This window comes from Trachurus japonicus, chromosome 15 (genome assembly GCF_045865225.1).
Source record: "Trachurus japonicus isolate A0001 chromosome 15, Traja_1.0".
Taxonomy (NCBI): domain Eukaryota; kingdom Metazoa; phylum Chordata; class Actinopteri; order Carangiformes; family Carangidae; genus Trachurus; species Trachurus japonicus.
The window spans coordinates 26,709,047-26,729,227 of NC_140921.1; the positions used below are offsets into that span (position 1 = coordinate 26,709,047).

The 20,181-nt window shown below is 41.0% G+C and overlaps 2 protein-coding genes across 2 annotated transcripts; one reads left to right on the top strand and one right to left on the bottom strand.

Moving 5' to 3' along the window:
* Positions 1–9,522: 9,522 nt before the first annotated feature.
* mxtx1 (mix-type homeobox gene 1) lies at positions 9,523–11,992 on the bottom strand. Its single transcript, XM_085800827.1, has 3 exons — positions 11,844–11,992; positions 11,176–11,360; positions 9,523–10,287 (listed from the first exon to the last, which is right to left on the bottom strand). The coding sequence occupies exons 1-3, from the start codon at positions 11,863–11,865 to the stop codon at positions 9,535–9,537; spliced, it is 960 nt and encodes a 319-aa protein (XP_085656953.1). The 5' UTR covers positions 11,866–11,992; the 3' UTR covers positions 9,523–9,534.
* Positions 11,993–14,359: 2,367 nt separating this feature from the next.
* On the top strand, positions 14,360–19,438 carry tmem254 (transmembrane protein 254). The gene is made up of 4 exons (XM_085800798.1): positions 14,360–14,541; positions 16,759–16,862; positions 18,149–18,208; positions 18,615–19,438. Exons 1-4 carry the CDS (start codon positions 14,455–14,457, stop codon positions 18,733–18,735), a joined length of 372 nt encoding a protein of 123 aa, XP_085656924.1. The 5' UTR covers positions 14,360–14,454; the 3' UTR covers positions 18,736–19,438.
* Positions 19,439–20,181: the final 743 nt, after the last annotated feature.

Consider the following 20,181-nt stretch of genomic DNA (forward strand, 5'->3'; position numbering starts at 1 on the left):
GCTGATGCCGCTGCTGGCGCTGGGCGGTGATCCCCAGCATCACCAGCGCCGGAGGCGGACTCCGCGGCGCACGGAGTCGGACTGGAACTGCATCCTTCTTCCCCTCCTTCCTCCTCCTCCTCCTCTACACACACCACCACCACCACCACCACCGGTTACGGTACTCCCAAATTTAGCCGTGAAGGAGTTCCCCTTTCACGGCTGATAAATTGAGCAGCAGGGTCCTTCTCGGTCCTGAATAGGTCTTCTTGATAACGGTTTCTTTCTCCCAACCAAGTGTCACACAACCGATAAGTGGCACCGTTGCCACTCACTCAGTGCTGCTGCCGGTCGGTGCTGTCCGCTCCCCGGTGCGCCCCACGCCTGTGCTCTGGCTCCCTGGCGCACTGTGCTGCTGGTGAACGAGGTGGGTGCGCTTGGTGGAAAGGCGGAGCTTGGATTTGAAACCAAGGGGCTCTGGATAAAGTAGCTACACTCCGCCTGGTGGGGATGTTTGGACTAAGGACAGTAAGACAGACCATCAGAATTATTAGTAAGATGGACATCTAAAGAACTTCTCTTAGCCCCTCTATAAACTTCAGGGTCAGAGGAACCAGAGTGTGAGTGAAACGGACGACCACATACTAGCAGTGCTCATTTGTACTGCTAGTAGGCTGTGGCTTTCTATACAGATCTGAACATACCTGGGAATCCTTGGAACATTAGGCCTAAGGGATTCATATTAAAAGCATTGCCCAGTAACATTAGGTCCACTTAACCTTCACTGATCCGTTTTTAGGTTTAAATACAAATTAGTGCCACAGAAATGTGTTTATTACATCAAAGCTTTTTGACTTTGTCAGGAACCTTTATTTAAACAAAATAAAACAAACAAAAAAAAATCACAAAATTCTAAAATGCTTTGGTTAAAAGTGTGACTTTTGTCGGTTATAACGATAAGAACAATAATGAGAGTTAAAACTGAAATCATAAGTGCAAAACCAACCTTTTCATGGTTAAGGAAGCCTAACAACGTAACCAAGAGATGAGAAATAAATTGGATGAAAAAATGTTTTTAGTGTATTTTACAGCTGATTTAGGATACAGGACAAAGCCAACTCTAACACAAGAGATGGTAGCAGAAAGCTGACACAAGATGAAGGTTAAAGTCACAATCACTCTGCAAGTACAGACAATAACACTTGTGTTAGCCTAATATTGATTTTACTTTGGCTAGACATGCATCTGTCCACCCATAAAACCCAGCCTAGAATATAAGAATATGTGCCACCTGTTTGTTTGGACACCAAAATGTTGTAACTCAAGTCATAAACATTTACTGTAGCATCTAAATTTAGGGAAGGGTCTGTCTGCTTTCTACATGACTTTGTGGTTGAGGAGATGAACAGATGATCTATCCGTACTGTGCTAATGTTTAGCTCATGTGTGTGTGTAGGATGGATGGAATATGTGAGATGGGACCAGGGGGCTGCAGATGGAGACACCACAGGAGGAGGTATGTGTTTATGAAAGAGGGAGAGGAGGTAGAGATGTGACCTCTGTGGAGCAGTTGGCCATGGTTGGGCTGTCTCCTTGAATTAGTGCACTCATAAGTGTCTTAATAAAGCATGTCTCCCTTGGAATGGAAAAGGAATGAGCGTGCACATGCTCACATGGCTATCGTTTTTCTGTCCGTCTTGGTCTGCCTGCTCTCTAGGCCAAATGTTCCTCAAGTGCATGTTGGGGACTCGGAAAGCTCTGGGAGATCCTAAAGTCATCATTCCGTAATGATAATAAGTAGAATAAATGATAATAATAAATATATGCTCACAGTTCCTTTATATAAGATATGTAGAATAACTATGTACCTCTCCATCAGCTTGAAATACAGTAGAAAGAACATGTGATTAGCTGTGTGATGTGTTTATTATCAATATATACATTTGGTTTGTTCAGACCACAGCATTGGTCTGACCTGTTTGGCTTTTACTTTATATTTTTGAAATTGCAAATGCAAAATACCTCTCTAGTCAGTTGTGTTTGCATTGTGCAATAGACAAATACAACCTGTATCATATCATACAGTTCACTTGATATATATGATAATCAACTGAGTCACCAGTTACAGGAAACAGAACATGTTTTCATAACTGATATCTGATTCTATGAGCGGATGCAACAGTATCTTTTAATGCATCAGTGTGAGAAGAAATCATAGGACAGCAACAACAACAAACTATCACCATTCATTTTACATTGACATGCTAAATGTATTGAATATAAGTGTATAATATATTGAATATTATTGAATATTCCTAAGATTTGCAGTGTTGACACATGGACAACACCTTCCATGTTTTTTTCCTCCTCTCACTCTTCCCTGGTTGAAGCTGTACCCTGTGTCTCTCCATAGGTTTATCTCTTGGTTGATGGTCCCTAGACGTCTGTGCTCTGTCCAATCAGCTGCAGGGGGCGGGGTTGAGGATTTTCCTGCTATCATCACATTTGACAGCTGCTGCAGCGGCTCACATGACCAAACAACAATTACCTCATACATGTAGTACTCCTGCTGAAGGTGTTGCTTCGGAGACATGGCTCCATGCGCTGGGCTGGGCAGGAGAGCAACAAAGGCTCAAGTATTCACCTCAGCCTGATGGGATGAGCTCTAATAGATGCACCTCACACTGATACTATAACAACTCCTATAATCAATCACTGTGATATTAGTCTATTCCCACAGATTAAGATGAGTGTTATTAATTCCAGTCAGTGTTCATGACAAGGCAGATAACCCCTAGTCTGCTGTTTCTTCACCTAAACAAAACTTTATATAGTAGGCCTATGTTTCACTGCCTATCCTTGATACTGCTTACTCTTATGGTGATTCACATCATGACTCTTTATTGGTATCAATAATAATTTCTGGTGTTTGAGATTTGTTTTGACATTTGATAGTCTATCACTGCCTTTCTATCACCTTTTAATTATGATATGAATAAAATAAAGTACATAGCCTATGGTTTAGCTGAACCCAGGCCAGTGTAGTAACAGCTCAGGTTATGGTACACAGCCAGATGAGCTTTGTGTGCACCTCCACACCATACAAAGCTTAGCTTACTCTAATGCTGGTCAAGATCTGACACCTATTAGTAATTCCATTGACATGTGACATATGGACAGACATGTGACATTCCTGTTGAATTTTTGTCATGAGACATAAGACACAAGATTTATGTCACCTGAAGTGGTGATGAGGTCATAAAAACTGAAGATTTCACTGATTTTTTAAGTGAATATGTGCTATTAAAAGGCAAAACAGTGAAACGTATATTACAGAACATTTCCCGATAGAATTGGGGGGTTTTTTGTTGCTAAACTTAGTTTGGTTTCACATCACTACTGCTCTATATTTAGTGACATGATGTCTTTATATTCCCACTGGGATTGTATCTATATTAATATGTCTTGTCATGCAGATTTGTGTAATACTTTCTATGTAACAGCTTTGATTTCTTTGAATTGTAGCTTCACAGTCTCTCCTGTATATAATTATAAACAGAGCTATTTAGAAAGAAGGAGTGAAAGTGTGACCCTTAAGTCATCATGTGATGGGTGTACTCATTAGTCTTTAGTGTAAATGATATAACATGCACAGCCTTTCATTTCCAGGAAGGCCAATGAACTGACCTGTTTTTAAATGAGACTATAAATGTGATGCTATACTTGTGCTCCTATTATATTTAATACTGTTGTGTTGATACTGAAAGATTCATCTTGATACTCTATACTATACCGTTAAATATGCTTTATATTATACGGTTTCCCATATGTCCACACATTTCTTACTGCTATGCTACTACAAGATTATCCCTGTTATTTTCTACCTGCATTATTTTCAAGAACAGGTAGTGAAGGGCATATATTGTGTTCATGCTGTGTATCGGGTTTATTAGGTTGCTACACTGTGGGTTAGTGCTGGTAGGTACCAGAGGACATTGCTGCCCATGAGTTCATTAGTGAGCTGCTGACCTTATTTCCCATGTGCTTGACATTTAATATCAACTTTCTATTTCTGTATGAAGCTAAGCTGGAAGCTTGAGGCTTCAATAAAATGTATTGGTTTGCAGCATTGTGCCTTTCAGCATATTCACCTGTCAATATGAATAAATAGAAACAAGACAGCCCACTCACTTTGTGTGTTCCTGACAGAAACATGTTTCAGAGATAATCTTGCCTGTGTGCATTTTATGCACATCCAATGAATGTGAATGAAAATACAAATATTCAATAGTATAGTATTACATCAGTCTATTTGCAGAGGACTGCAGTCTGGCCGGCGAGTGGTTCTATTTTAGGAAAGGCAAACAAATGCAAGAGCTACTCACTCCCATGTCTCCTATCCAGTTTCCAGGCACTGTCACTTGGATTGTATAGTCTTGCACATGCGATCACACATGCAGACGCACACACACACACACACACACACACACACACACACACACGCACGTCCTCTCTGTTCCCTGTCACTGATCACCATCAATCACAGCCCTGCAGACGGAGGATGAGACAGTAAAGGGAGAGAATCACAAAGCGCTCAGATGAGCTCCTAAATTAGACCATGTGGCCAACATGGACTCCCTGGGAGGGTTTGGTTAAATTACAGGCCATATTTTTAGTGAAGGCAAGGCTTCATCAGTGTGTCTGTGCCAACAGCTGAGGACCATCACTCACATGTCTGTCTGTCTGCCCCCAGTTTGTTCAACACCGGAGCTGTTAACACTTGTGTGTATGTCTGTATGTGTTTGATGGGCAGAAGCAAAAACAAGACAGCTCCTCAGAAACAGGTTACTGATGCTTTATATGGGCCTTAGTGTGTGTAGAGTTGCATAATAAGTAGGGCTGCAACTAATGATTATTTTTATTATCGATGAATCTGTGGATTGTTTAAAGCAGAAGTAAGCGATCCGGTCGTTTTGGCTAACTTCTTGTCAGCCGATGGAGTTAGCAGTCCCCGCCCTCGTCCCTACGTCACCACATTCACGCGCATCCCTTGGCTGCACACACAGAGAGGACCGCCCCTTTATGCCGTTCTCTCTCCTCATTGGATAAAGGTTGTAGGATACAAGGAAAGTTTTCTCCTCGGCTTACAGCAGAGCAGAGTGACTGACAGACCCGTGATTCAGACCAAACACTCTATATAAGTGATTGCCGTTGGAAGATATAACTATTTAAGACTTATATTAACACCAACATTCTGCTTACTTCTGCTTTAAACGATTACTCGATTAGTTGTTTGGTCAGTAAAATAATAAAAACTGTTGAAAAATATCAATCAGTGTTCCCCAAACCACAAGATGACGTCCTCAAATGTCTTGTTCTGTCCACAAACCAAAAAGAGACTCCGTTTATTGTCATACAGGAACAAAGAAACCAGAAATATTCACATTTAAGAAGCTGAAATGAGAGAATTTGCCTTTTTTTTTCTTAAAAACCTACCCAAACCGATTAGTATTAGATTATCAAGATAGTTGACGATTAATTTAATAATTGATTACTGTGCGATTAATCAATTCATTGTTGCAGCTCTACATATAATCATAAATAATAACTCATCTCCAGTGTTCTGGCTCTGGAGTATGAGGGAGATTATGTAGATGTTGTCTGCAGCAGAATGTGGGTCATGTCAAACATGTTGCTCATCTCTATACACCTCCAGCCAACATACACAACCACACATCACATGTAGCTACTGTTCAGCTGAGTCAATGACCACATGTCTGCATGTAGGCTGATGGATACAGGGCGATGGATCGGTTTTATTAAGTAACACTGGAACACATGATAAGCCTCATGATGTTGGTGGATGCGCTATGGCCAAGTGTAGTTTTTAGAGGAAATGTTCCTGTTATGCAATCGCTGCTGACTGTAACAAGGTCAAGATGAGGAGAAACAAGCTGAAACATTGACAGCAAAACACAGGCAGCTGATCAGCACTGTGGATATTACTTCAAAACATGTATAATAGGGAAGATCCCATTTACAGTGACATCTGAAGGTCTGATGGGCAACACAGCTTTATGGTTGACTCATGGTGAATCTGTGTGTGGGAGCTGTCAGAGGTTCATGACAAATCTCAGGTTTCTCATGAAGGTAAACAAACATCCACGATATTCACCGCTCATGTGTCTCATTTGAAGAGTCATTAAGAAACAGTTGTCTCAACTGACTCAGAGTCAGCTGTTTCAGTTTTGTGTGTTAAACAGGAGGGGCAAAGGCAGGGAGGGGTAAACAGGCAGAGCAGAGTTTTAGGGGGCATGGACTGATGCACAAGGTGAATTAAAAAAAATAAAATAAAAAAAATAAAAAAACAATTAACATGGAAACTTGATGTGAGTCAGGGCATTGCAGTATATCACTGAGGTGACCATACAATCTGGTGCAGACTGGAGAGCTGGGCCAGGCATTTACATAAAAGGTGGGTGCATGGCGATGAGGAGAAACTCCAACTCTGTCTAACTCCAGACCAAACTTCAGCAAAACACAATGAAACCTACTTTGTGATCAATTTAATACATCGTGAGCTTAGAATTATAAAGTTCTATCTCCGTTTTGGGTAGTTCCCAGATATTGAGCATCAAAGTTCCAACTCGGCTTGTGTTTTGGTTGATAGAACCTTTTTATTTTATGAATAACTAATTAAAAAATGATGAAAATTTAAAAATAACACCACACAGGCATTAACAGACCACTAATGGATGATATTATGCAAAAAACTCAATTTTGAAAAAAATAATTCTAAGCTCACGACATCTTATCTGATGTTCTACACACTGTAACCAGCCTTGTGATAGACTGTGACTTGTCTAGGTTGTATCCTGCCATGGCTCTGGCTCTACGTCAGCTGGGATTGGCTCCAGCCCCTCTGTGACCCTGCATGGATAAGACAATGGATGGATGGATAGATGGATAGTCATATAATAACCCATGATTTGCAGCTACTGTAAGGATCAACATTAGAAAGCCCTTAATGAAATCCTGCTTTGGTTTCTTGGCTGCTCTCTCTTCCCTCAGCTGTCTTGCGTCTTGTTTGTGGAGCATTGTGCTGGTGAACACCTGCCCGACACACGTCAGTTGCCGGCAGTCTGCGACATTTCCTCTGCCGAGCTGTCTACAGAGGCTAGAGCAGGCCCAAGAGTCACGTTCCCTCCTGCCTATTGTGTGTTTTTTCTGGTGACTGGAACCCGCGTCAGACACTAAAAAAAAGGACAACACCCTTCCTTGCATCTTGAGGGTGAAGGCAGGAGGCCAAAACAGTATAAACAACTTGTTCACATTTCACTCAGTCACTCTGGGAAACCTCCAGCCAAACATCCTGTGAACTGCGTGGAGCTTTTTCCATTGGTTGTTTGATAAAGAGACGTGTTGTTGGGGTCATGGGGTTAGGGGAAAACACAGGGCTGATACAGTACACACAGGGGGCTTTGGCAGATGGTCAAAAGATAATAATGTCTTTCATCTTGACCTGATAACTTAACCCTTTGTACCTCATGATGGAAAAACTGATGTTCAGTGAAAAGAAGGACTTCTCTTCAAGTGTTGAATTACAAAATGACTCCAGCTCCGGAACAAAAACCAGATTAAACTTACATATAAAAAGTCTATGTACTTACATGTGTTAAAAATGTCTATCCTCTCATTTTGTAATAATGATCATGATCATCAATCATGAACTTAGCACGTTTTATTTCTCCTGCCTCCTGCCTCCAAGTAGCTGCATAGTTCTGCTGGAGGACTTTAATGCCGTAGGCAACGAGCACCTTAGGTCATTGGTCAACTACAGCCTGACTTGGTTGTAGTCGTTGACTTGCTGTTTTGGTAAGCAACCGGATCCAGGGCGAGAGAGACAGGCCTTTCTGTCAAAATAAAAGCACCAAGCTAAAAAAAACTCTTTAATTTAAGGAATATAATTTATAAGAAAGTCCCCTAGCCATTAAGCTAACCTTTTGCTTTTATTGTATTACAAGTTAATGTCTATTTTATAAGTTTTATGTTGGTGAACACTTTTACTTTGGTGAATTTGGTGATCTAGAAGACGGGAACCAGAATGCAGACAAAATTTAGAGTTAACTGGTGACGCGAGGCTATTGTAGTCAGACCCATGATTATATGTTTTTATGTCACTGGTGAGGAGAGGGGTGGAGCTTGCAACTGATCACAACCTGGTGTTGAGTTGAGTCAGGTGGTGTGGGCTCTGGAGGGCTGAGGCTGGTTTGGTTGAACCAGAGGTCTCAGGAATCAGCAGACAGGTATTGAGTAGTGGCCAGGAGACTGGGGAAGCTGCTGGGCTGAAAAGAATACTTCTCCTGATCTCCTGAGCCCAGCTGAGATCATCCGTCGAGAAGGTGTAGTATATTATACTCCACAAAGGCACAGCCTAAAAAATGTGGAGGAAGGCTCACCCATAACACTGGCCAAGGTCATTGGGGGGGTGGGGGGGGGTTATAGAGCTGCATTGGTGGCAAGGCGCCGGGTGTGCATGAGATTCACCTTGACAAGCCTCTTCAGAGTGGAAAACTGTGGTAGTGGTGCCCATCTTTAAGAAAGACAACCATATAATAATAGATGACCATTGATCATCCACATCCTGAACCACTGTACCATGATTGTTCAAACTCCATAGCAACAGAAGCCAGAACATTTTAGTTGGCAAGCTAACAGCAACAAAAAATAGCTATGCAACTCTTAGTGAAAGTTCACAGACCCCGTGTTCCTATCTGCTTCTTCAAGTAGGCTAGATGCTTTTGTATTCACCAGGGCCTTCACTTTATTGATGAGCTTTGATTTATTTGAAAGTTTTTATTATGATATTTAGTCACATTTATGCTTAAAATGTCAAAACTCAGCATATCAAATATAAAAATTGTTTTTTGGAAAAGAATACATTTAAAATTTCATTTTACTATATGACACAGAGATTTGACAACAAATTAATCCGATTTTTCAAAAGAAAATTCATTCATGTGAAATTAAAACCTTCATATTCAGCCTCATATCCCCACAGAGGCCTGGGAGGATCAGTAGCCTTCTCCTTCCTTTACCAACTCACAGGCACCATCTACTGGTTGTAGTGTGTGACCTACTTTTCCTCCCAGCTTCACAGAAAATCTGTCTCATCTAAACACAAGGTGATATCATGTAATGGATTTGGCTCAGTTGACACTGACAAACGGAGCCAAAGATTATGAATTAACCCAAATTATTGAATGAAAGAAAACAAAGCCAACTGCATAATGCATTATTACTACTGATTTATTTGTAAAAAAGTGCAGAAATCATAAATACATAGCAGTGAATAAATACATTGACCAAAAGAAGCTGTAGTCAGTGTGGAATAAATGCAGGACTGTAGAGTTTAAGAAGATGGATCCTGTTTCCAATATCCAAGCAGAATCTTTGGATTTTTCTATGTACATACAGTATCTCAGAGGACACACAGAAATGGCTCTCAATCAGAATTATACATGTGATTTCTAAGGGTTCATTTTAATACAGTCATCAGCAGAAAGCCATTTTCTCCCCAGAGGTGTGGTGATCCAGTCCGTCTCCTCCCAGCCAGTCCTCGTTCAGCTCCCCTAGAATCTCCTGCAGGGACAGCTCAGGCAGGGGGGCGTGCTGGATCGGCCTCGGGTGTCTGGCCTCCCCGCAGCCTTCCAGAGCAACCCCACTCCATGAGTCCTCCAGCTGTGAATAATGACCGTCTTGTGGTGGACTGTTCTCCAGACTGGCATCCCAGTATCCAGAATCGGGAGTGTCCGGGGTGGAGGAGTGGGAGGTGGAGGAGGTCATGTACGTCTGCTGCTCTGCTGGTCCTGGGTACCCAAAGGCCGTGGCCTGGCCGGAGCTGGTGCTGTTATAGTTTCTCATTCCCAGAGGAGTGTGACACCACAGCGGAGAGAGGGGGGACGTTTGGCTGTCTGGCTGGGACCAGTAGCCCCTCAGGAGGGGTGGACTTGAGCTGCTGCCCAGTAGTCTGCCCTTCTGGCGTCCATACATGGAGCCGTAATGGCCGTGCTCTTCGACGGTGGAGTAGGCCGGAGGATTTTGTCCATAGTAGCAGGCTTCGTCCATCTCCTCCTTCACCTGGACCGGGTAGGCCGGTGGGGGTCCCTGAGGTGGCAGAGGGACGGGGCCAAGCTGAGGTCTCCTGTTGGCGGCAACAGGGAGAACATCCTGGTTGTCAGACTGCCACAGGGCTTTCTTGGCTCCTTTGCACTTCAGGGTACGAGCTCTTCTGTTTTGAAACCACACCTGAACAGGAAAGAGAGAAAAAAAAAGGAGTTGAGATCCAAAGCTGGACAGATAAGACAACACATTCTGCTCTGTTAATCAGTCAACTATGGACAGAGCACCTCTGGCAGGTCTCAGCTGCACAGTCTATCTGCCCAGTCAAACAAGACCCTGATAAAAGCAGCTTGTGTCATCTTCACAGATAAAGACATAAAGTGATAGAGTGATAGCAGTATCTACATTTCTAGGCAAGATGCATTTGAAAACAGAGGGATTGTAAAATAAGAGAACACGGTGCAAAATGCCCTACAGCACAACTCTATGCATCTAAATTAGTACAGTATGTCTATATGTACAGTGGCATGCAAAAGTTTGGGCGCCCCTGGTCAAAATGTCTGTAAATATGAACAGTTCATCAAGTGAAAGATGAAATGATCTCCAAATATAAAGCATAAAGTTAAACATGAAACACTCTTTTGTATTAGTTTAAACAATATCAGTTTATTATTTTAGTTTTCTACAGCTTTAGAGTGAAACAGGGAAACAACGCAGCAGCTGCTAAAGAATGGGAAACCCAGGAGACTTGAGCTCAGATAACTTTGACCAAGGTATCAGACAAGATATTTACTATTTACATGCTTCAATAGTTTCCGAAGGGGGGGCTACTAGCTACTAACTATGGGCCCAAACCTTTTCCTTTTCTGTCATTTTGAAAATGTAATTGATGAAAATAAAAAAATAAGTTGTATTGTTTAAATTGTAAATACTTTGGAGATTATTTCATCTTCCACTTAATGACCTGTTCACATCAACAAAAATGTTGGATGCCATTGTTTAAACAACACCAGCATCAAGTTGCCCAACTGAAGGTATATAATATTAAGATAAGAGCACAAGGTGCCTGCTTACCTGGATGCGGGACTCTGGCAGGCCCGTGGTCTGGGACAGGCTCTCTCTGAGGCTGATGCCAGGGTACGGGTCCGTTTCAAAGGTGACACGCAGAAGCTCCACATGCTCCTTAGAAAAACTCGTCCTTTTCCTGCGGCTAGCGCTACGAGAGGAGCCGCCGCTGGAGGATGAAGATCTGGCATCATCTGAGGGAAGAGAGGAGAGTATAGGTTCTTTATCTGACAAGACCCATAACAAATATTCTTTCCTTATTACTCAGCATGAATTCTTTATATAAACCGAGGGCCGTCTGGTCAAGACTTTGCTTCTCACTATCACTGCAACTAACCTGTGCAGTAAGTTGAATGCTGACTTCCTATTTGTATGGTTCTGTTGTTGCAATTTGAGAATTTGTTTATACTGTAAAATTATATTTTCTATAAAGATGTATGAAGAGAAAAGAACAAGCAGTAGTTGTTGGTGTGAGGAATTCTAAAATACATACTGTACAACCTAACAGAAGCATCTGAAGTTCATTTGCAGTGGATGTTTTCTTATTGCATCTACCCGTCTAAATAACACACATCCAACCTGGTGCAGCAGGCAGGTTTAATAAACACTTATAGAACTGTTTCATCCGGCAGGAGATCATGCAAAAATGTTTACTCCAATTACAAAAGAGCTCTTACCATTGCTGGAGTCCTTCCACATTGCAGCAGTTAAATGAATGAAGCTCTGGGGACACGGAAAGATTCCTAGTGCACTTCTGCTGGGACAGAGTTCAGTAGGGCAGTGTGTTCCTTCACCGAGAGTCTCTGAGTGTGTCTCCTGGTTGGGTCAGGGTACCTTTTATATTGATCACCTGAGAGCCCAGAAGGCCGTGGTAGAGCCACAACAGGAGGGTGGTGGTTTACTTTGAGGATGGGTGGTTAATAGAAGTACTGTGACCAGAGTGTCCCTTCCACGCCCGTTATCACCTAATCCCTATCAAAGTAGTGGCAAGGTCAATGGTAAATATGACAAAGTGTGGGTGAAACAAAAGAAGGTCGTTAGCCTCATCGATACCATGTTACTAACAGACGACAGGCATGTGATCAGCTGTATTTTTTAGCCACTGAATTTGTGACAATTCAAATAAGTTTTAAGACAGAAATCTTTTTTTTTTCAGTGTTGCTGTTATTTTGATGATAGCAAAAGACGTTTCACTATGAGTCAAAGTTTTGTTTTTGTTAACAAGTCAGTTATCATTAATTCATTTTATTATAATGTGTTGAAATACATATTATCCCAGCACTTTTCAGATGTTTTTTTTGTTGTTTTTTTTCTTGAAGAAAGAGTACAGACATATTTCAGAGGTTCCTTTTCATTCAAATCTGTCTCCTAAGAGTCTTCTGATTAGTATAAAGCGCAAACACAGGCAGCTTCACTAACTGTGTAACACTGATCAATCAACAATAGCCTTAAAGAAATATTTAACCAACCAAAATACAAAATAGCTGAAGCCTATCAGGGGCTCCTGTTTTCTTTTCATATGCAGAGCAGCTCCCTGCTATCACATGAAGACAAACAAAGGTGGCTAATTGTTTAGTGATTAATTGGACAGTTACTCTTTGCACACAGCACACCACACACCAGCCCCATTACACTGAATAAATGTATCAAAGTGAGTGAAGCTTGTCAGGTGGTTTAACATGTCCGGGCTAAGCTGTGTGCTAATGCTGTGACCTTTAACCTCACTATGTAATGTATCCCTCTGTGAGGTTCCCTCGGACGTGCTGCCAGAAGACAGCCACCTCAGTGAAATCTTGTGTCATATCTTTACATTCTCTATTTCCCCTTATATGCTTTTATGCACACTATGGATTCGATCATAAATGCAGTTGATAATTTGAACAGCAACTGTACAATCAAAATGCCATTTGACTCAGTTTGTTGCAGTGAACACTAACAAAGTGAGTCTAAAGGACAAAGTGCAGAGGCAGATTTACAGTAGGCTATTTTTTCTGTTTGTGTGTGTATTAGAAAACAATGCATCTTAAGGTCAGAGTTATCTAAAGCAACACAACAACCTCAGATCATTTCTTTTTATCTTTATCTGGACAACCAGCACAATCACTGTCTCCAGGTGTGGAGACGGCTCCTGAAAGTCCCCCAACTCTCTCTATGCTTTATCCAAATCCTATCAGACATCAACATTCTGCAATAGCTTGTCGTTTCCAAACACAGTAATGTGAAATAAGGATTGCCTGAAAAGAAGGATCGTACAATTGGCCTGATAGAATAATAATATGGGAATGATTATGATCGATATAAATTTCAGTAGATTATATATTTGCTCAAGTTTACATACAATGATTGAGTGACAAAAGCTAACACTGGTGGTTCAGCCTTATACTGTAGGCTTATCAGCTAATGCAAAATCACTGTGAGGAGCTTTATTTAGTTTTGTCCATAGATACTTGCAAATTAGAAAGACAAAATGCCATTTGATCAGATTATCACTGGTGTAATAGTACAATTTTTCTTTTTTGTTTTTGCTTTGGTTTGGGTCTGTTCTATTCTCTGTTCTCTTGAATAAAACATATTGTTTTGTTCAGTCAGTGTTACTATCCACCATACTTGTAAAATGTATAGCCTAACTAAAGATAAGTGAACTCAAAAAGAAACAAACCCCTTGATTTTCTGTTTGTGCTGCTCCTTAACTCCATTGCATGACATAGAAAGATCTGAACACAACATAGGAGATTTTAGCATTATCTGAATTAAAGAAGGCAACAAAACATTTACCAGGTTTTTTGCAATGGAACAATGTTCTTATCCTATTTACTGGGAGTAGCTAATGTCAGCATTTGTAGCCTATTTCTAGATGATATGGACAAATTAGCCTACCTCTCAGTAAAACAGGGGAAATGCACAGCTGGAAATTACAAATAGACATTTTTAGTGTGGTGAGACAGTTCAAGGATTGTTAGCCTGTAACAAAACGAGTTTAATTCAGAGAGCATTTTGATTTGTCTTATTATTCTGATCTTTTTTTCTTCTCTCTTCTTCTTCTATTTATGTATTTTAACATCTATCTTATTTGAGAGAGTTGCAGCAAAGAGCCATAGAAAGGCAGCACGTTATGTAAAACGTACTAGGCTAATCATAACCATAGACTGTAAGATCATAACACCACACCGCCCTGCTGCCCTGCCCCGTCAGTTCGTCTCTCACAGCTGTTAGTTACTACCCGGTCATATTTGGAAGCGACACCTGCACAGAGCAGCAGCAGCAGCCACGGCAGCAGCAGCAGCAGCCATGGCCAAAAGTGATGGATGCGATTACTTTAGAAGAACCAGCCTGTTCTGGATTGTCTCCGTGACACTCGGGGTTGCATATTATACTGTAAGTTCACGAAATGGAAGTAAAATAGATTAAAGACAGGTCCCACACCTGCTATCATTGCTCTTTGTAAATGCTAGCGTGTTGTGTTGCGTAGAATATCCTCCGGGTCCTGTATTATTCACATTAAAACATATCGTAAGTTACGTTGTATCCGTGGATGTGTAGCTAACTGTTCTTATACCTTCATTTAACACATGTTATTTGTAATAATGTATATAAAATAAGTCTGAGCCGAGTCACTGCCGCTGACAGCGAGTCTTATCAGGACTCATTCAGTCTGTCAGGAGCTGCTCGGGTCAAACAAACTGATGGACAAAGTCCACTGGACAAAGTTACATGTCCACCGTAGTAACTCCAATGTTAGCTATTAGAGCTTGTCTGTCACATAGGCTACGGAAAGAAAACAATACGTTCAAAACTCCATTCAAATGACGACGGCAGTTGTAGTTTAGCCTGCAGTGACCGAACAGCGTTATTTATGAGTGAACAGTTTAATTCAGTGTAGGCACGTTACTTTTAAAAAGTAATTAGTGATAGCCAACTAGTGTTACTGCTTAGGCCTACTTCCATTCCCCCAAATAGTAACTGAGTTAGTAAATTAACTGAATTACTACTAGCCTAACTAATGTTGCCAGTATTCCTCCGCACAGAATAGCCTACTACTAGTTAACTTAGTTAGTTTCAGACATACGGCTTTTTCCGACTAGTAAATGGACTGAAAAAAGGTGTAGACTAGGCCTGGGCCTACATAGGCTAACGTTAATTTTAACGGGTGTATTATTTTGTGTCGCGACTTCTTGAGTTGGCTACTAAAAAAAAGTAGCGCCGTTAGTAACGCCGTTATTCCCATCACTGCTGATAGAAAGGCTACACTCATTAATAACATAGTGCTTGGCTAAAATGTATCCATTAGTAGCCTAAATGCTCGGCCTGAAATGCAGCTCTTAAAAATATTAAACCTTCTCAACGGAATTCGGTGTGGGGGAAAAGCTCGTGCAAACCTCCCTGACCAGTCGCCACGTGTACAGTGACGTACAGTCACCGCCGCAATAACAAATAAATATAGACCACGGCTCTTTGTTTATAAGTGTTTTCACTAGTGTCAATACTACATGAAGACACACTGCTCAGTGTACAGGTGTGTTTGACGGTCTGACCATAAATGAAGAGCAGTGTGTGGTCCCCTTCAACAACAGCCCTTTGTGTTGTCTCTGTCCATAGTCCACACATACCTGACAGGTCACAGGTGGACAGAGGGGGACAACAGCTGTATGGCACAATGTAACATTATAGGTCAATGATATATGGAATGTTGTGTTTGATGCTCATGTTTCTGTGCACTAATGTCAAGTGTCCATTGTAAATTATTCATTTTAAGTCCTGTAATTAGGTTAAGAGGAAGCTGGCATTTGTATCTTTAAAAAGAAACAGGCTTGATACAATATAAAGAAGTGATCAAAGAGGGCATAAAAATAACATATTTTGCATATTAATTTTTTTAATGAAAATGTATCATTTCTGTTATTTCCCTTATGTCAGATGGTAAAATGATCAGACTAGACATCATGGGGTCAACTTGTTATAAAGTGATGCTTATCTTGTGGAGGAAAAGTTCAGATTGTGACAGTAACAGAGGATATGGAGCTGAACAAAAGGTCTGCTCATTCCATTTCACATGACACGACTTAAATATCAAACCACCATGGTGCAGAACTGATCTTCTTTCAGAACTGTAACAAATAGAATTTAAGTGGCACCGCTCACAACAAGGCTGTGCCTGCGCTACATACAGCTCTGCCTGTCTCTGCTGTAAAGAAGCCATTCACAGCCACACAGACCTCAGACTGTACGATAGAGTTCATCACTGTCACGGTTTCTTCCTCGGCTGAAGGAGTAACCATAAGTAACAGGAAGATCATAGCTCCCGTCACCTTTCAAATGATCCACTGTTGAAATAATCTAAATGGAACAGAACTTCAGCGCCCACAGCATCGACTGTGAGTCATGCAGTGCACGCCAGATTATTGTATATAGATAATTAGTCTTTTGACTACTGTAAAGGCCACTTCAGGAATCACTTCTGAAATGTGTGTTCTGAAAAAAATATGAGTGTTAAATATGATGAGGTGTTAACAAAGGTCTTTGGTTTGGTAAAGGCTCTCTCAGTATGTGTGTATTGTTTATTTGGATTAATGCTGAAATATCTGTGTTTTGCAGTGCATTGTGTTTGCGCCAGAAAAAATCCCTTTCGAGTACCTGGGTCTGTTCGGCACCTTCTGCAGATACCTGGTGGATAATTATGCTGGTCTTATGTACAAAGGGTGAGTGTTTAACATGTCAAATATAGAGTTTGTCACACCAACATAGACGCGGAGGTCGCCGCGACGGATTGCAAATAAGAACTAAGAACAAACAGACTAGACTAGACTGACGACATGTGGAGGATGCTGAGCAGCAAAGCCTCATCCTGAGAACATCCAGATTTCCCCCTCAAGCCCCTTCCTCCCTCTATTTAGTAAAAATCATTTGTTTGTGTTTGTTTTTAAACTGCTTGGTTTTTGGGCCGTGTGCTTTCACCTGTTTGGTTATTAATGAAAATAAGACTAAGGAGCTGGGTATTCAGAGACAATTTTGTCTATCTGAGCAGAACATTTTAGAGATCCTGTCTACAGGCGCCCGGTGGGAGTGGTCTAACTTTTAACATGTGAACATGGTTTGGTCACCTGGGGTCGAAGAACAAAAACAGAGTGAGCAGGACTACAGACGCAGCCAGCACAATAACAGGGAAAGAGCAGGAACAACTGGAGCGTGTATACACACAGAAAGCTTGACAAATTGAGTCTGATCCTGTTCATCCTCTTTTCTAAAAATTCACAAATCTTCCCTCAGGGAGACACTAGAGCTGCATCAGCAGCCAGGGACATTTGCAGAAAGTCCTTTCTGCCTTGAACTCCTAAGTATCATCCACAGTGAAATAACCTCCACTACTGTTGTTGTACCCTGCATATTGTGCTAATGTTATTATTACATTTGTTGTTTTGCAAAGGCAAATTTCACTACATGAGGACAATAGAGATTATTATTTTCATTTTAATAATTAAGTAGGATATACTGTACACTATAATCTTGTACTGTTGAGAATAGTTTGGTGTGGAGGACATTAGTTCTGTTGTAGTATAATATTTGCAAACATGTATTGAGGTATTTCTGATTAGGCTTTTTTCTTCTTCTGCAAATGGTCGATGATCTGACAGACAAATGTATTTCCCCTCAGGGATTAATAAAATAATTTGTATTCGTAATCACCTCCCCAGATCAGCTGTGATGGCGGTCCGACGATGTGTGAAGTGATGTCACAGGGCTGAAATACACGCTTCAGTCAACTTAAGCCTTAATGTTTTTCACTGTTAGCAGATCGTTAGCAGCGATCAGAAGATGATTATGTAGTTGTTGGTTAAGTCATGTGACGTCCGGCCTGTCTCATGAGGAGAAGGTTGAAGTGGAGGTCGTTCAGTGTGGAGTGTTGTCATGTGACTCACATGAGTGCAAAGTTTCACTGTTGTTGTGTGTAAAAGACAAGTTGAGTTTAACACTTTTTTTTTTTCAGGTGGTGGGCAGCCTTGGCCATTCATGTCGTGGAGGCTATTGTTGCACTGAGGGTGTGCAGGTAAGAATGACAAGAATCTAATTGTCCACCAGAGGGCAGTGTAAGCTATGTCTTATAAACCTGCTCCCATCATCCTCTTGTCATTATGGGCCTGTTCATCAGTTTTATTCCCATTTTTAAGTTTTCCCACTTTTCACTGTGTGTCAGTGTAAACAAACCAAAATCCAGACACAAGTGTGTTATTACTCTGAGCATTATGTATTTGAAAGCAGTAAATTAGTTATTTTTTAATTAATTTGTCCTGTATTCTCTTTGTATCGTATGAAAAGTAAAGTAAAAACCTGAAATATATGTAAAAGTTCTTTGCTATTTCATCATTGGAGTTTATTGTTGAAGGTTTTAATGGCAACTTGTACCGAATGGAGCATCATTACAGGCTCTTTGTTTGTTCTCCACACCCCTGCAGTGACAAAGGTATCAACGGCATGGGCACTCGGTTCCTGTGGGTGTTCCAGACCTTGCTGTTTGGCTTCGCCTCCCTCGGCCTGCTCATCAAGTACGACCCCAAGCGCCCCAAACAGCACTGATGCCAGCAGCAGGGGCCCGAGGAGGAAACACCCCGCACAAGCTGAGCTTCAAAAATCAATGGGTTCCTTCATTGTGCCTTTTCTTCTTCCACTGTCTCTCCCTGTGATGTGAAATCCTACCAAGGGACCAACTCATGGATGAAGAACCCTGAGCTTTTTATTTTAACACTAAGATATTGAAGTGGAGACATAACTTTGATAGAAACACTATTATCATGGGTTTTACAATTTCCTGTGATAATACGATGGACTGACAACTCTGTTTCATTCCATAGATTTTCTATAGACATTACAGAAAGATACCTTGGTATTTTACAGATGATATTAAAATATTTTATTAATTATGCTATTAACAGAATCATTGAGTTTTACTTGTGGACTTGATTTCATACAAAAATATTTCATCAAAGATTCACTTTGGAATGACCAAGGTGAATCTTTGATGCAATTTTTTCTGTATCTCATAATGTTTACATTCAGTCCAGGTGGGTGGGGGTGGGGGGGGTATTTTCTCAGCTTGTGTGATGAACATAATGTCAGACAGGTTGGCTGCAGATGGTGAGCTGTCACCAGCCTCATGAAGAGAAAACGAGCTGCTGCTAGCTGTGTTTAAATCCACATTTGCCTTTCTCATACTGCAGTGCTGTGAAGATGGGAATTTCTTTATATTAATACAGCAAAATAAAACATGACTGGAAAACTACATGGCGTGTGCATTGCTGTGTCACTTTTCATTTGTTTGGATGTAACAGTGAGGTTGGTTTTGTTTTCACCTCGTGAGCCTGTGTGAGTCTAAGTCCTACTCACAAGGTGAAGTCAGCCTGTTGTAATGCTGGATAATCAACATTTTTCATTACTAAATCATTAGAATTTTTCTCTCATTATATTGCAAACCAAATTACAAACAGAGCAGTAAAGCAAACGGACTAGTGGAGGGAAACAACACAGTGATCAGTCATCTTTTTATTTCCTACAGTTTCAAAGTGTGACATAGTCACAAAAACACATTCACCAAGAAATACAGCATCAGTTGTAGCTCACTCTATGAACACGTGCTTTATTGATTTCATATCTGATGTGTTGGGATATAAAACAGAAAGTCAGTGTTGTGCTCTATTACTTCATGTCTGAGGTCACATGATCACACAAGGCCTGCAGCACTTGACAGTTTAACATGTGATGAGGGGAGTGGATGTGGATCCTCTGCCACTTTACCACAACTTGACTTGAGTCCCTTCAGATAAAGAGTAGATGTAATATAAATTTAAATCTAAGTCTCATAAAGTCACACTGCAGAAATTTACCAGAGACAGAAGATGCACAGGAATGTGCTGGGATCACAGAGAAAGCTGTTGGCAGTAAATAGACCTACACCAGGACATAAGGACTTTTGATTTGTTTTTTTTATAGTATGCAGATCTATATTTTTAATGACTCATACATCTC

What these genes read in the sequence shown, in the direction of transcription:
- mxtx1 (XM_085800827.1), bottom strand. Translation starts at nt 11,865, where the DNA reads ATGTGGAAGGACTCCAGCAATG. An exon ending in GTGGAAGGACTCCAGCAATG is followed by an intron (nt 11,361 to 11,843) that starts GTAAGAGCTCTT and finishes CTCTTCCCTCAG; the next exon opens with ATGATGCCAGATCTTCATCC. An exon ending in TGCCAGAGTCCCGCATCCAG is followed by an intron (nt 10,288 to 11,175) that starts GTAAGCAGGCAC and finishes TTTCCTGTTCAG; the next exon opens with GTGTGGTTTCAAAACAGAAG.
- tmem254 (XM_085800798.1), top strand. Translation starts at nt 14,455, where the DNA reads ATGGCCAAAAGTGATGGATGCGATTACTTTAGAAGAACCAGCCTGTTC. An exon ending in TCGGGGTTGCATATTATACT is followed by an intron (nt 14,542 to 16,758) that starts GTAAGTTCACGA and finishes TGTGTTTTGCAG; the next exon opens with TGCATTGTGTTTGCGCCAGA. An exon ending in GTTGCACTGAGGGTGTGCAG is followed by an intron (nt 18,209 to 18,614) that starts GTAAGAATGACA and finishes ACACCCCTGCAG; the next exon opens with TGACAAAGGTATCAACGGCA.